The 15,282-nt window shown below is 54.7% G+C and overlaps 2 protein-coding genes across 2 annotated transcripts in view; both read left to right on the forward strand.

The window, feature by feature from the left end:
• Positions 1-15,282, forward strand: part of LOC121468955 (uncharacterized) — a 2,238,800-nt gene that overhangs the window by 1,187,760 nt on the left and 1,035,758 nt on the right. The gene's annotated exons all lie outside the window — the stretch shown is intronic.
• LOC140681303 (olfactory receptor 14J1-like) lies at positions 2,958-3,733 on the forward strand. Its single transcript, XM_072920864.1, has one exon. It carries the CDS (start codon positions 3,116-3,118, stop codon positions 3,731-3,733), a length of 618 nt encoding a protein of 205 aa, XP_072776965.1. The 5' UTR covers positions 2,958-3,115.

A 15,282-nucleotide genomic window follows, 5' to 3' on the forward strand; every position in this document is an offset into this window, starting at 1 on the left:
TTGGCTGAGAAATCTCAAATTGATGAATCAAAATCACTACAGAAACTTCCTGATGAACTGCACGAGAGCAGAGGGAAATCAAGGCAGAGCCATGGTTTGTCAGGACTTGTTGATCCTAATGTGCCCCGTGGTGCATTTGGAACTGAGCCCTGGAACATCAGGGCCTGAGAGAAGATTGCACAAACCTTTCCAGGAGTCAAAGTCAGAGGAAACACCCAAAGTGTCTCAAAACATTAATGGGACCCACTGAGGTCCATCCCCAACACAGGCTCCTCATGGACTCCTTGGAGGAGAGAACTGGAGGCCAGGATGGCACAAAAACCGCTCAGATACACTCAGTGTGGAAAGGAGAATCCAAAGTACCTTAAAAACTTTGAGTATCTCAAAGCATTAATGAGCTGCACTGAGTGTTGTTCCTGACAAAGCCTCTCCAGGGACTAATTACAGCAGATAATTGGAGGTCAGGATTGCACAAACCTCTCAGAAACCTCAAGGCAAAAGCAAAAGCCAAAGTCCTTTGAAAAACCTGCAGTCCCTGGGAGCATGAAGGAGCCCCCAGGGCCATTCCTGACCAAGGCTCCCCAGGGACTCCTTCCAGCAGATCCTTGAGGCCACTGGGATGTGGGCTAGGGGGGGATGCTGAGGGCAGGACCAGGGGGTGACAGTGCCCAGCCTGGCTGGGGCTGTGCCAGGAGGCCCCAGGGCCTCAGGACAAGGTGTCTCCTCCCAGCCCTTGGTGGCACAGACCCTGCTGTGCCCCAGGGCACCAAGACTTGGCTTCTCTTTGTCCCCACCTGTCATCAGTGCCTCCAGTTCTCTGCTCTGCCTGGGGCCTGGGGACACTTTCTCAGTCGTGTCCCTCAGTGGGACCCATTAAAAGTCCAAGAAACTTTGGAGCTGGATTCTGACTTGGAGTTCTGGAGAGGTTTCTGCAGCTCCCTCCCAGGGCCTGATGTTCAGGGCCTGAGCACAAAGCCCCAGAGGGTCATTAAAGTCCTTGTGCTGTGTCTGTGCTGCTGAGCTGGGCCGGGCTCCTGGCGCAGAGGGTGATCCTGGTAACCAAGCAGAGCTTCAAAAGCACATTTCTCTTGCTGAGCAGCTCTTCTCCCAGCCCAGCAGGGCTGGGGCACTGCCTGCAGCCAGCCCGGGCACAGCACAGAGGCACAGAGAGCTTCAATCAGTCAGGGCTGGGAAGGGCTGAGAAGTGCCTGGGGCAGAATCACTGCCAGCCCTTGGCACAGGAACCTCTGGCTGCAGGACAATGCAGCTGCAGCTCCTGGAGAGATCTCCTAAAGCTGGAACATCCCAATGCCCACAGACCCTGTGAGTACAACTCTGAGCATTTCTGGTGCTGGGCAGGTGAAATGCTCATAAAGCTCTGAGATGCTGAGGGGTTCTGATCAGTCATAGAATTTTTCCAAGACAACGATTTTGATAAAAAGGAGGAAATTTCCTAAGGCTTTTTATTCAGTTTCCTATTATTGGAGAGTGACAGGGAAGGGGGTAAATATTAATGATGGTTTATGAATTTTGACAAGTGCATGAGATATCCAAACTGTTATTTTAGTGATCAATAGGTTCACAGGAGATCCCTAATGTTCTTTCAGCCACTCTGCCCATGGACAGCAGCAGCATCACCTTTGCTGGAGCCATCAGGCTCAGTCTGAGCTGTCCTTTTTCCAAGCTGCAAACAGAACCTGACCCCAGCCAGTGCCCTGCCGACAGGCAGGGTTCTGTCAGGCCAAGGAGAGTGCACAGAGATTTGGGGTCTGGGAGTGCTGGCAGGGAGAGATCAGGCACAGAGAAACACTTGCAGGAGGAAAATCTCCAGGAAGCAGAGAGAAGATCAGGGAAGGAGAGAAAACAAAACCCAGAAATGCTGAGGCAGGAAGAGTTTAGAGATGTCCAGAGGATTCCCCTCCAGTGCAGCCCCTCCCTCTGCACAAGCCCCCTCCCTCCTGTCCCCCAGCCAAGCCTCTGCCCTCAGGGCCGGGGCTCCAAGGCGTGCAGCCCCTCCTGTGCAGGCAGAGCTGCAGCAGAGCCGTGGGGCAGCTCTGCAGCCCCGGGCCCAGTTCCCTCTGCAGAGCACAGGGCTGGGAGCAGCTGCCCGGCACGGGGGGCTCTGGCAGGGGGCACAGCTGGCTCAGGGTGACACAGCTGTCCCCAGTGCCTGGCTCTGGGCAATGCTGGCAGTGCAGCCAGGGAAGGAGCTGTGTGTCCCTTCATCCAGTGCCATCAGAAGGACACTTGGAAGTCTCCCTGAGATTTCAGTCCAAGCTGGGAGCTTCAATGCAGGGTGCAAACCTGTCCAAAGCATCTCTGAGTTATAGGATTCATGGGGAAATGCAGATGTGTTCTGAAACTGAAAATGCTGCTGGGTTGGTGAAATGAGCAATGTGAGTCCTTGGCTCCAAATGTGGAGCTGAGCTGTGGTGGATCCATCTGCTCACAGCAGTACCTGGTGAGCTTAACAGAGAACTTGGGAGTGTGAACATCCTCCACTTGAGATAAGTGAAAGCCCAGAGAAACTCCAAACAGAATGAGGTAACAGACCTTCTTCCCCCAATCTCTGCTCATAATTTTGCATCAGACAACCCACTCTGTTCTACCACAGGGCAGCAGAAATGCTGAGCATTTCTGATATCTAGGAACACCATCAGAGATAAGGGGGAGCTTATAAAGAAGACCCCGAACATCAAAAACCCTAAAGACAATGTCCACGTGTGTCACAGAGCAGGGTGTATGGGAAATGTGTTTGATTTTGGTTACAGGTATCTCCTCTATCTCTTCACTGTCCTTTCTCCATGAACAGGTGCCCATGTGCAGCCACAGCAAATGTCCAACAGCAGCTCCATCAGCCACTTCCTCCTGCTGGCACTGGCAGACACGCGGCAGCTGCAGCTCCTGCACTTCTGCCTCTTCCTGGGATCTCCCTGGCTGCCCTCCTGGGCAACGGCCTCATCATCAGCGCCGTAGCCTGCGGCCACCACCTGCACACGCCCATGTTCTTCTTCCTGCTCCACCTGGCCCTCAGCGACCTGGGCTCCATCTGCACCACTGTCCCCAAAGCCCTGCACAATTCCCTCTGGGACACCAGGCACATCTCCTACTCAGGATGTGCTGCCCAACTTTTTTTTTTTCCTTCTTCATCTCAGCAGAGTTTTCTCTCCTGACCATCATGTGCTACGACCGCTATGTGTCCATCTGCAAACCCCTGCACTACGGGACCCTCCTGGGCAGCAGAGCTTGTGCCCACATGGCAGCAGCTGCCTGGGCCAGTGCCTTTCTCAATGCTCTGCTCCTCACAGCCAGTACATTTTCCCTGCCCCTGTGCCATGGCAATGCCCTGGGCCAGTTCTTCTGTGAAATCCCACAGATCCTCAAGCTCTCCTGCTCCAAATCCTACCTCAGGGACTTTGGGCTCAATGCAGTTAGTGCCTGTTTAGCATTTGGCTGTTTTGTGTTCATTGTTTTCTCCTATGTGCAGATCTTCAGGGCTGTGCTGAGGTTCCCCTCTGGGCAGAGACGGCACAAAGCCTTTTCCACCTGCCTCCCTCACCTGGCCGTGGTCTCTCTGTTCCTCAGCACAGCAGTGTATGCCCATCTGAAGCCCCCCTCGATGTCCTCCCCATCCCTGGATCTGGCCCTGTCAGTTCTGTACTCGGTGCTGCCTCCAGCCCTGAACCCCCTCATCTACAGCCTGAGGAACCAGGAGCTCAAGGCTGCAGTGTAGAGACTGATGACTGGATGCTTTCAGAAACATTAAACTGCTGGCCAATTTCTGCAAACCGCTAGAAATAAAAGTCACTTTTGATACTTCTTGTTGGATTCATTTTGGAGGTTCTTTTTCTTTGTTTTACATATTAACATTGTCCACAAAGAAGTGTCATTGTTTATGCCATTTCTCATTTTGTTTCTCTCCACCTTCCCTGTGCCCACAGACTGTGTCAATAAGGGGCTGCGATCTCAGTGGCTTCAAAGGAACTAAAGGATGTCCCAGCAGAGTTTTCTGCAGAGATGCCCTTTTGTTGCCTTCTCTGGAGCTGCAGCAGCAATGTCTGTGTGCAGAGCTGGGGCAGATCAGTGCTGGCACAGCAGCTGTGCCCAGGAGCAGCAGCACTTGGTGCTGCCAGTGCTGCTCCCGTGGCCCTGCCCCGCTGCCCTGGTGGCTCTGGTGTTGCTGCAGGGCCTGAGTGCTCTCGGGGCCGGGCACAGTCCTGGGGGTGGCAGTGCCGGGGCTGCAGCAGGGACAGGCCATGGGCACTGCTGGGGCAGCGCTGACGCCTCAGGCCAGGCCCTGGGGGCTCCAGGCTCCTTGTCCAGGCTCTCTCAAGAACATGGCAAGGTCAATGCTCAGCACAGAAAACCCCCATGGGCAGCCCCAGGCTGTTGGTGTGGGGACAGCACAAATGCCATCAGCCCCTGGGGCCAGGAAGGGCTGGGGGACGCCAGGGAAACCACTCAGCTTTGTCCTGGCCTCTGCAGTCAGCCAGAAATTTCTTCCCATCAGCTGGGAGTTTCCTGTCCCACTGCAGACGCTGCTGCTCAGAGCCAGGGCTGCCTGGCAGCCACCCCCAAACTGCCCTGAGTATTTCCTTGGCTTCTCCTTTGCTTTCTTTACTATTCCTGATACAAATTTCTTCCTCTTGCCCAGCCCTGTTCCCTCCCCTGCACACAGCCCATCCCTGTTTGCCCTTTCCTCTCTGACCCCACTCCCCATTGCAGTTCCTGACTTGGCACCATGGGAACACCCCTTGGGGAGCAGGATCATCCCACAAGTGCTGCAGGAATTGTCTGCAGGCTCCTGCAGTTCTCCCTGGTGCTGCTCCCTTGCCAGAGGCACCCCAGGCCAGGGGGCACATCTGGGCTGCTGTGTCTGGCTGTGGGGCTCCCTGTTCTGGGCAGTGAGGAGGAGCTGCAGAGGCTCTGCAGGACTGACAGGATGGGCTTTGGGGCTGTGAGGAGAAGCTGAGGGACCTGGGCTGCTGGAGCTTCTGAAGAGGAGATCCAGGGCTCCTCCTGCAACTGCTCCAAGGGTGGTTTCAGAGAATCACAGAATCAGCAAGGTTGGAGAAGACCTTGGAGATCATCAAGTCCAACCTGTGCCCTGACACTGCCTTGTCTCCCCTGAGCCTCCTCTTCTCCAAGATAAACAACCCCAGCTCCCTCAGCTGCTCCTCACAGGACTTGTGCTCCAGATCCCTCACCAGCCGTGTTGCCCTTCTCTGGACATGCTCCAGCCACTCCATGTCCTTCCTAAATTGGGGGGCCCAGGACTGGACACAGCACTCGAGGTGCTGCCCAACCAGTGCCCAGCACAGGGGAAGAATCACTGCCCTGCTCCTGTTGGCCACACCATTCCTGATCCAGGCCAGGAGCCATTGGCCTTCTTGGCCACCTGGGCACACAGCTGGCTCATGTCCAGCCTGCTGTCCATCAGTCCCTGCAGGTCCCTTTCTGCCTGGCTGCTGTCCAGCCCCTCTGTCCCCAGCCTGTAGTGCTGCAGGGGTTGTTGTGGCCAAAGTGCAGGACCCGGCACTTGGACTTGTTAAACCTCACCTTGTTGGGTTTGGGCCCTGGATCCAGCCTGTCCAGGGCCCTCTGCAGAGCCCTCTTACCCTCCAGCAGATCAACAGTCACACCCAGCTCGGTGTCATCTGCAAAGATGTCCTTGGTTCCATGTGTCCCTTCAGTGTCACAAATTCCCTTTGGTTACACCAGGCCCTGCACTGTCACACTGGTCTCCTTGGTTCCATGGGGCCCCAAAATGTGACAATGGACTCCTTGGTTCCATGGGGCTTCACAGTGTCACAATGTTCTCGTTGGTGCCGCAGTTTCACAGAGGCCCCTTGGTTCCATGGGGCCCCAGGGTGTCACAAAGGCCCCACGGTCACATGAGGTCTCACACTGTCACAATGCTCTCGGTGGTTCCACAAGTCCCCTCAGTGTCACAATGGATTCCTTGTTTCCACGAGGCCACACAGTGTCACAAGGGCCTTCCAGATTCCTGGAGGCCCCAGAGTGTCCCAGTGGCCCCTTGGTTACACAAGGTCCTGCAGTGTCACAATGTCCCCTGGGTTCCACGAGGCCCCGCAGTGTCAGAAGGGCCCCTTGGTTCCCCTGGGCCCTGGACTCTCCCAATGCTCTCCTTGGTTTCTCAGTGTCACAGTGGTGAAACCCCTCGGTTACACGAGGCCCCGCAGTGTCACCGTGGCCTCTGTGGTTCCACCAGGACCCAGTGTCACGGGGACTCCCTGGTTCCATTGGGCCCCAGAGCACCACAATGGAGCCCTGGTTCTATGGGGCTGCACAGTGTCACCATGGTCCTCTTAGTCCCACCAGGCCCTGCAGGGTCACAATGGCCCCAGAGTGTCCCAATCATCACAGAATGACAGAATCAAATAGGCTGGAAAAGACCTTTGGGATCATCAAGTCCAACCAATGCCCTAATACCGCCTTGTCACCCAGACCATGCCACTGAGTGCCACTGGAGAGGGACAGTGACTCTGCCACCTCCCCCCTGGCCTGCCCATTCCAATGCCCACTCACCCTTTCTGTGAAGAACTTCTTCCTCTTGTCCAGCCTAAACCTCCCCTGGTGCAGCTGAAGGCTGTGTCTTCTTGTCCTGCCCTCCAGCAGATCCACACTCACACCCAGCTTGGTGTCATCTGCAAATTTGGGGATGGTGGGCTCGATCCCCTCCCCCAGATCATCTGTGAAGATGTTAAACAGGGCTGGGCCCAACACAGATCCCTGGGGACAGCACCAGGGACTGGACACCAGCTGGGTGCAGCACCATCCCCACCCCTCTCTGGGCCCAGCCTCCAGCCAGCTCTTCCATCTCCCAGCCAGGAGGGAGCCTGCCCAAGGCGTGGGCTGCAGCTTTTCCAGGGAATGCTGTCAGAGACAGTGTCCAAGGCTTTGCTGAAGTCCAGATGGACACATCCACAGCCTTTCCCACATCCACAGGTGGGTCACCTGGTTATAAAAGGAGATCAGGGTGCTCAGGCAGGACCTGCCCCTCTTAAATCCACGCTGGCTGGCTCTGACCCCTCGGCCATCCTGTGGGTGCCCTGTGGTGGCACTCAAGGTGATCTGTTCCATAACCTTGCCGGGCACCGAGGTCAGGCTGACAGGCCTGGAGTTCCCCAGATCCTCCTTCCAGCCCTGCCTGGGGATGGGCTCACACTGGCACCTCCAGTGCTCTGGGACCTCCCTGGTGAGCCAGGACTGATGGTAAATGATGGGGAGCAGCTTGGGGAGCTCATCCACCAGCTCCTTCATCCTTCTAGGATGGATCCCATCCCATCCCATACACCTGTGAGCGTCTGAGTGGCCCAGCAGGTCACCAGCTGCTTCCTCCTGGATTACAGGGGGCTGTTCTGCTCCCTGTGCCCATCTGCCAGCTCAGGAGAACTCTTGTCCTGAGGACAACCTCTCCATATATTGAAAATTGATACAAACAAGGTGTTAAGTAGCTCAACCTTTTCTTTATGTTTAGTTACTATATTTTCCACTGGATCCAATAAAGAGTAGAGGTTCTCCTTATACCACATTTTGCTATTAATTTATTTATAGAAATATTTTCTACTCTTATTCACACAAGTGGCCAGGTTAATCTCTATTTGAGATTTCGCAGCTTTCCTTTTTTTTCTGCATGACCTAACAACATCCTTAAACACCTCCTAAGTTGACTGACCTTCTGTCCAAAGTTAATGCACCCTCTTCTTTCCTGAGTTCCTACAAAAGTTCCATGGGCAATCAAGGCAGTAATTTTCCTCACCACCTCATCTTTTGCCACACTAGGACAGGCTGTTCCTTCCCCCTTAAGATTACTTTCCTGAAATGTGTCCATCCTCCCTGGACCCCTTTGTTTTTAAGGGCTGTTTCCCTTAAAAAAATCAATGCCTATTTCAGAACTCCCCAAATCTGCATCCTAAATAGGCCACAGGCTGCCCTTCCTAATTCCAGTGTGGAAGTTTTGTTGCTGCTCCTCCTTCTTTCACAGATCATTGAAAACTTGATAATTTCATGGTCCCTGTGCCCCAGGCAGCCTCTGACCCCCACATCTGATTTTCATATCTATTCAAACTGCATGAGGAGGTGCTTGGATTCAGTGCCAATTGGAGATTGCACATATCAGTGAATTAACAGGGGAAAAAAACCTAAATAGGACCTAGGAAATCTTTTTTCACTGTCTTGCTACATATAATATACTTCAAATACACTTCTGAATTCTACTTAACCAGAAAAGATTTGAAAACTTAGATCAAATTGTTTCCAGAGGCTTGGTTTGTTAATGTGTTCTGAATGTTAATAAGCCCTGGGCCACTGAATTCCTGAACTGGAGAGCTGAAGGCTGAAGAAGCCTCTGGAGCAGTAAAATTCAGCAGCAGCCTCCAAGTTGCTGAGGATGTCAGCAGCCCCCACTGAGGCCATCCCTGCCCAGAGACCCTGGGGGAATGGGCAGACAAGGAGAGCGGCCCTGGGACTGGGGCAGCAGAACTCAGAGGCACCAGCGGCTCCAGCTGGGAAATGGAGTGTGGGATGGGGCTGTGAAAGCCCTGCCTGGGCTGTGCCAAGCAGGACACACAAGCCCTGACCCCCATCCCCCAGACAACTCTCTCAATGGGACATTTAAAAGGACTGACAATTGTTTGTGTCCTCTGAGCTGGACTCCCTGGAGAAATACCAACAAGAGATTCTCAGGAACTCAAAACAACACAACAGCTTTTGCTGGGTACTTTAGGAAATCAGAGAAACTTTGGCAAAAGATTTAATTTGATATTCAATCTACAGAAAACACTTCTCAAAGCATTACCTTGGCCCATTGAACTTCACAAACACTACACCTGTTCAATTTTAAGTTAATCAAAATTTGCAAGAGGACAGAAATAGAAGAAGTAGACACAGAAGGAAAGGAAAAATAAGACTTAGGGAAGCACACACAGAGCTACCACCTCCTGGATTCCAGTGGGGTTCAGATAGAAATTCCAAGAGGAGGTAGAGCCAAGATGTGTGCTTCCCTTGTGGTCAGCCTTAAATACCCCTTGGTCTTCCTGGGCCCTTCCCCCAGCTGGAACTTGGGGCCTTTTGGTCACTCAGGAGCTGGGCTGGGGCTCCAGAGGTGGCTGTGGAGCATTGCCTGTGCTGTGCCAGGGCCTGGCAGACACTGCTGGGCTGGGATAGAGGCTCTGGGGGGATTGGGGTTCCAGGGCAGGGCAGTGCTGGGGTTCCAGGGCAGGGCAAGGCTGGACCTGCCCTTTCCTCCCCCACACATGAAATGTTTCCAGCCAACAATCTCCTCCAGTCTGTCACAACAGGCAATGTTGGAGGTAAAACCCCAATTTTTCCCATGGGCACCTGCAGGAGAAGGACAGTTCTTTTCCATAGGAAGGAAAGCACAGATCCCCAGTGTTTGGAAGGCAGACGAGAGCCTCACTAGGCCAAGGCCAGAAACACTTGTCAATAATGGCAGTTTTTATCTGAAGGCAGCCTTTGGATATAGGGAATTTTTGAGACAGAATCCCACTTTTGCCCATGGGGACCTGGAGAAGCAGTTCTTTCCCAAAAGAAGGAAAGCATGGAGCCTTCCCCAGTGTTTTGAGGACAGATGGGAGTTGACCCTGATGAAACCATTGCCAACCAGATTTGTCCTGCCAATATTCCTACAGGAACAATCGCTGGATACAAGAAAATTTGGAGGTAAAATCCCAATACTGTCCATGGGTGTCTGGAGGAGGAGGAGAGTTATTTTCCATAGGAAGGAAAGAACGGCGTGCCAGTGTTTCAGTAGAAGGTGAGAAGAGACCCTAAACATGCCAAGGTCAGCTGGACCAGTCAGGCAGTCCATGGGAGGCCAAACCAGCCAGACATGTTCCGTGTTCCTTTGGTTCCATGGGGCCCCACAGTGTCACAATTGCTCCTTGGTTACAAGAAGACATACAGTGTCACAATGGACCCTTATATCTATGGGGTCCCACAGTGTCACAATAGCTCCTGGGTTCCATGAGGCCCTTTAGTTTCACAATGGTTCCAAAGGTTCCATGAGGCCCTGCAGTGTCCCAGTGGTTCCCCAGGCCTCACATGACAGGTGTCTTCTCTGTTCCATGAGCCCTGTAGGGTCACAATGGACCTTTGGAGCCTGCTGGTTTGCAGTGTCACAGTGGTCTCCTTTGGCTCCACAGTGTCACAATGGACGATTGATGACACGAGGCCCTGCGATGTCACAATGGACCTTTGGTCCCATGCAGCCCTGCAGTGTCACAAAGGCCTCTTGGTTTCATGAGGCCCCACAGTGTCACAATGGCCCCTTGGTCTCACAGGCCCCACAGTGTCACAATGGTCCCTTGGTCTCACAGGCCCCACAGTGTCACAATGGTCCCTTGGTCTCACAGGCCCCACAGTGTCACAATGGTCCCTTGGTCTCACAGGCCCCACAGTGTCACAATGGTCCCTTGGTCTCACAGGGCCACAGTGTCACAATGGCCCCTTGGTCTCACAGGCCCCACAGTGTCACAATGGTCCCTTGGTCTCACAGGCCCCACAGTGTCACAATGGTCCCTTGGTCTCACAGGCCCCACAGTGTCACAATGGTCCCTTGGTCTCACAGGCCCCACAGTGTCACAATGGTCCCTTGGTCTCACAGGCCCCACAGTGTCACAATGGTCCCTTGGTCTCAAAGGCCCCACAGTGTCACAATGGTCCCTTGGTTCCATGGTTCCTGTGCTGGTGCATTCCCCCCTCCCCTTCTCAGGCCGCCCTGCCAGCTGAGAAATGCTCGCTGGGCCTCAGCCTTGGCCAGCAGCCCCTGGGCTCAGCTCCTCTGGAGCTCATCACAAACACGCTCTGCTCCAGGCACTGCTGCTGCCCAACCAGCTCCTGGCTGCTTTAGGAGCAGCCCTGGGAACTGTTTGTGTTCCCTCAGTGGCACAACATCCCTGTTCTCAGCCTGCCAAAGAAAGCTGCTGATGCCAAGTGCGGCCAGGATGAAACATGGCTGGGACTGAAGCCCCTCTCTTGGGGCCCTACAAACAGTGCTCCAAAAGGAGCCCCTTGGAGCTCTCCTGGGCCAGTGACTCCGGGAGATCCCCCCACTCCTCAAGGCTCAACCCTTCCCCGCTGGGAAGATGCCAAAGCTTTCACAGCAAGCATTTTCCCGCCCTCAGGGGAATTTCTCACAGGTGCCCTGCACTGACTCTCTGTGTCTGTGTGCACACAGGAGTGCCTGTGCTGGGGAAATGTGGCAGAAATGCTGCTCTCGGAGGGCTCTGAGTTCCTTGGGTAGCTGAGCCAGTCAGGCCTGTAAGTAAGGTTAAATCAAATGGTGTAAGTGACACTGTAGTCCCCTTGATTCCATGAGGCCCTGCCATGCTCTAATGGCCCCTTGGTTCCAGTGGGTCCCAAAGTGTCAGAACAGTCTCCATTGTTCCATGAGGCCCCACAAAGTCACTGTGGTCCCCTTGGTTCCACAGGGCCCCACAGTGTAACAATGGACTCTTGGCTCCATGAGGTGCCACGCTGTCTCACAATGGACTTGGGGTTCCATGAGCTTTCCTACTGCCAAAAACAGTCTTCCTGGTTCCACAGTGTCACCATGGTCCCTTTGTTCCATGAGGTTCCATAGCAGAACCTTGGTTCCATGGCCACCTTGGTTCTGTGTGACCTTGCAGTGTCACAATGGACCTGTGGTTCCATGAGGCCTTGCTGTGTCACAATGGCCCCTTGGTTCCAAGAGGTTTCTCAGGGTCACAATGGTCTCCTTGGATCCGTGGTATCACAAATCACAAAGGCAAATGCATGTAGCCAAGAGTTGAAACACAGCAGACAGGGAAGATGTGAAAAGTGAGTGTGTAAAGGCCTTTTAATTCACAGCTCCCACAAAGAGCTGTGGGGCTCACAGATGGACAGAGATGGTTCTGCTCACCCCTCTGTCCAAAGCAGGGGTAACACACGCTGCTGCAGGTGCTTGGGTTGGTCTCTGCAGGTCCAGGTGGATGCCAAACCTGCTCTTCACAGCCTTCTCCCTTCCCCTGCCCGTCTGCCAAGTGCAGCGGGCCTCAAGGACTGAAAGGAGCACAGAGAGCCAAAGGGGGACACTTGCACCTGCCTCACTGGGAGCTCCCTGGGAAGCACTTTCCTTGAGAAGCAAGCCCCTGTCCTCCAAATGCATTTCCCCAAATGTGTGGCTTTTCTTCCAACACACCCTTAAGAAACGCTGGCAAGGCTGAAGGACTTCATGTCCTTTCAGGACAGGCACTCCAGCTCTAGCTCCTATTCCCCCAAGTGCCTTTCCAGGTGGAGGCTCAGACGTGCAGCCCCAGGCCCTCTACAAACACAAGCTGCTCAGTGCCTCTTCACCTGCCTCAACTCCTGCCTGCGCCCACGGCACCAAGACCAGGCTGTTCCCAGCCAGAGCCCAGAGCCCTGCTCCCGCAGGATGCTCTTGCCAGCACCTTCCAGGCCTCTCTGCTGTGCACACAGCGCTTTTCATGCCCGCTCCCAACAGGCTCTGGAAGGCAGAGCACAGCCTGGCTGCCTCTGCCACCAGCACAGCCCAAACACAGGCAGAGGAAGAAGCAGCAGGGGCTGTTTTGTGGCCATGCCCAAGAGAGACTGGAAGGGTGCCCTCCCTCTGCTCTCACTTGCTTGGCTTTCTGACTGCCTCTGAGCCTGGGGCTGCCATTCCTCACTTGTGGGGACCAGAACCACAGCCGGGATCCCGGCACTGCCTGACAGCGCTCCGGGCACTGGCAGGGTCGTGCGTCCCAGTCTCGGGCACCGCGCTGCTGCTTCCTTTGCCCTCAGGCACACCCAAAGCTCCCTGCTAAGCCTGGATGGTCGCTGGTTCTGCCCTCTCCCTGATCCTGTGCAGGGATGGAGCACTGCTGAGCTTTCAGGAAGCTATTCCTGAAAACTTCCAGCATTCCAAGCTCCTTTGCCCTCCGTGGAAGCTTGCCATGGAATCCCTCACAGCTGCCTTCAGAGCATACTCAGCTTGGCTCTTCCAAATTCCAGGGGCTCCAGGCTGCTCAGCAAGATCTGCAACTCCACAGGGTTGTGGAACTGCACCTTCAGCACAGGCACCTTTCCAGCCTGATCTGCCCTCGTTCTGTGTGTGTGTGCACAGAACACGGCGTGGAAGAGAACAGCAGCAGGGGCCTGTGTGTCCCAGGGCCCGGGATTTGTGCCGCTTCAGCTCCACAGAGATGCAGGTAAGGGGGAGAAACCAAACTGTTTATTAATGGAAGGGAAAGGGAAGGGATGAGATGGGGGCCAAAAAAAGGGAATGGGCAGCGTTTGAGGGCTGGAGGGAAGGAGCTGTCAACAGGGAATGGGGAGGGAGCTGTCAACAGGGAGGGGGAAGGCAGCAGCTATGGGAGCTTGCAGCAGGCACAGCTGTGGCCAGCATCAGGTGTGCCTGGGGCTCCAGTGACACTGAGTCCTGCTGCTCTCTTCACAGTCTCCTGGTACTCTGCTTGGGAGCCTGGTTGTCTGAATCAAGCAGATGACCTTAGTTCTGCACATCTTTGTCCAAAAACTGCCTGAATTTCCAGGTTAGTGGAGGATGGGCTGTCATCTTCGCTCATGGCTTGAAGGGCTGGAAGACATGCAAACAACCACAGTGAGAGACCAGGGGCTGTGTGACACCACAGAGATCTGTGTAACTTTACAGGGGCTGTGTGACATCACAGAACCTATGTGACATCACAGATCCTGTGTGACATCACAGGTCCTGTGTGACATCACAGAGAGCTGTGTGACATAACAGAGATGTCCATGTGACATCACAGAGAGCTGTGTGACATCACAGAGATGTCAGTGTGACATCAGAGAGAGCTCTGTGACATCACAAAAAGCTGTGTGACCTCTTAGGGTCAGTGTGACATCACAGTGATGTCCAAGTGACATCACAGAGAGCTGTTGACATCACAAAAAGCTGTGTGACATCACAGAGACATCCATGTGACATCACAGATGCTGTGTGACATCACAGGGGCTATGTGACATCACAGATCCAGTGTGACATCACAGAGAGCTTTGTGACATCACCGAGATGTCCGTGTGACATCACAGAGAGCTGTGTGATGTCACAGAGATCTCAGTGTGACATCACAGAGAGGTGTGTGACATCACAGAGATGTCAGTTTGACAACACAGAGAGCTCTGTGACATCACAAAAAGCTTTGTGACCTCATAGGGTCAGTGTGACATCACAATGATGTCTGAGTGATGTCACAGAGATGTCAGTGTGACATCAGATAGAGCTGTGTGACATCAAAGATGTGTCTATGTGACATCACAAAAAGCTGTGTGACATCACAGGGTCAGCGTGACATCACAGGAGATTGTGTGACATCACAGAAATGTCTGTGTGACATCACAGAGAGCTGTGTGACATCACAGAGATGTCTGTGTGATATTTCAAAAAGCTGTGTGACATCACAGTGTCAGTGTGACATCTCAGAGATGTCCATGTGACATCACAGAGGGCTGTATGATCTTGCACCTTCTGGAAGATGGAGTGTTGCCCACTCTGTATTGCCCGGAGCACATGCAATGTTTGAAGTGGCAGCTCTGACATGGCACTACTGACATCCTCTGTCAGGCATTCAAGGGCTGCAAGAGAGAGGAACAGAGCCACGGTCAGATCCCGACTCTGCGGGGAGCCGAGGGGAGCCCCCCCTGCCAGGGCCATCCCAGCCGGCTCTTGCCATGGCCGGGAGGGATCAGGGACCAAGGGGATCAGCCCGAAGCTGCTGGCCACGCATCCCCCACGTGTCCCTGAAATCTCTGTGTGCTCTACCTAGGAGAGCAGAGCTCTCCGCAGCCGGGGCAGGGCTTGCAGCTCGCCCCGGCAGCCCCCGCTGGCAGCCCACTGCCCTGTCTCACCATTGCAGATCAGCTGGAGCTTTTCCTGCTGTCCCCTCAAGCTCCTCCCGGCCGTCCCTGGGAACACAGAGCCTGTCAGGCCCGGCGGCACAGCTCCCTGCCAGCGGCGCTGCCAGCCCTGTGCCCACACGCCCTCCTGGCCCGGCTCGTGGCTCACCCATGAACCTGACGGCGCCTCTCGCAGGGGCTCCTGTGGGCTCTGCAGGTAGGGCAGGGCCCGGCGCAGGTGCTCGGCCACGCTGCTGCTGTCCTCTGCCAGCTGCAGAGAGCGGCAGGAGGGAAGGGTTGGCCCCGCAGCCCCGCCGGGCCGGGGCTCCATGGGCACCCGGCTCGGGCCGCAGGAGCCTGGAGCAGAGCCCGCGCGGCCTCGGGCTGCAGCAGCGGGCAGGG

Source organism: Taeniopygia guttata, chromosome 34, assembly GCF_048771995.1.
Source record: "Taeniopygia guttata chromosome 34, bTaeGut7.mat, whole genome shotgun sequence".
In the NCBI taxonomy this organism is placed as follows: domain Eukaryota; kingdom Metazoa; phylum Chordata; class Aves; order Passeriformes; family Estrildidae; genus Taeniopygia; species Taeniopygia guttata.

Bases quoted from the DNA above. Each gene is read 5' to 3' on its own strand.
- LOC140681303 (XM_072920864.1), top strand. From the start codon at position 3,116: ATGTGCTGCCCAACTTTTTTTTTTTCCTTCTTCATCTCAGCAGAGTTT.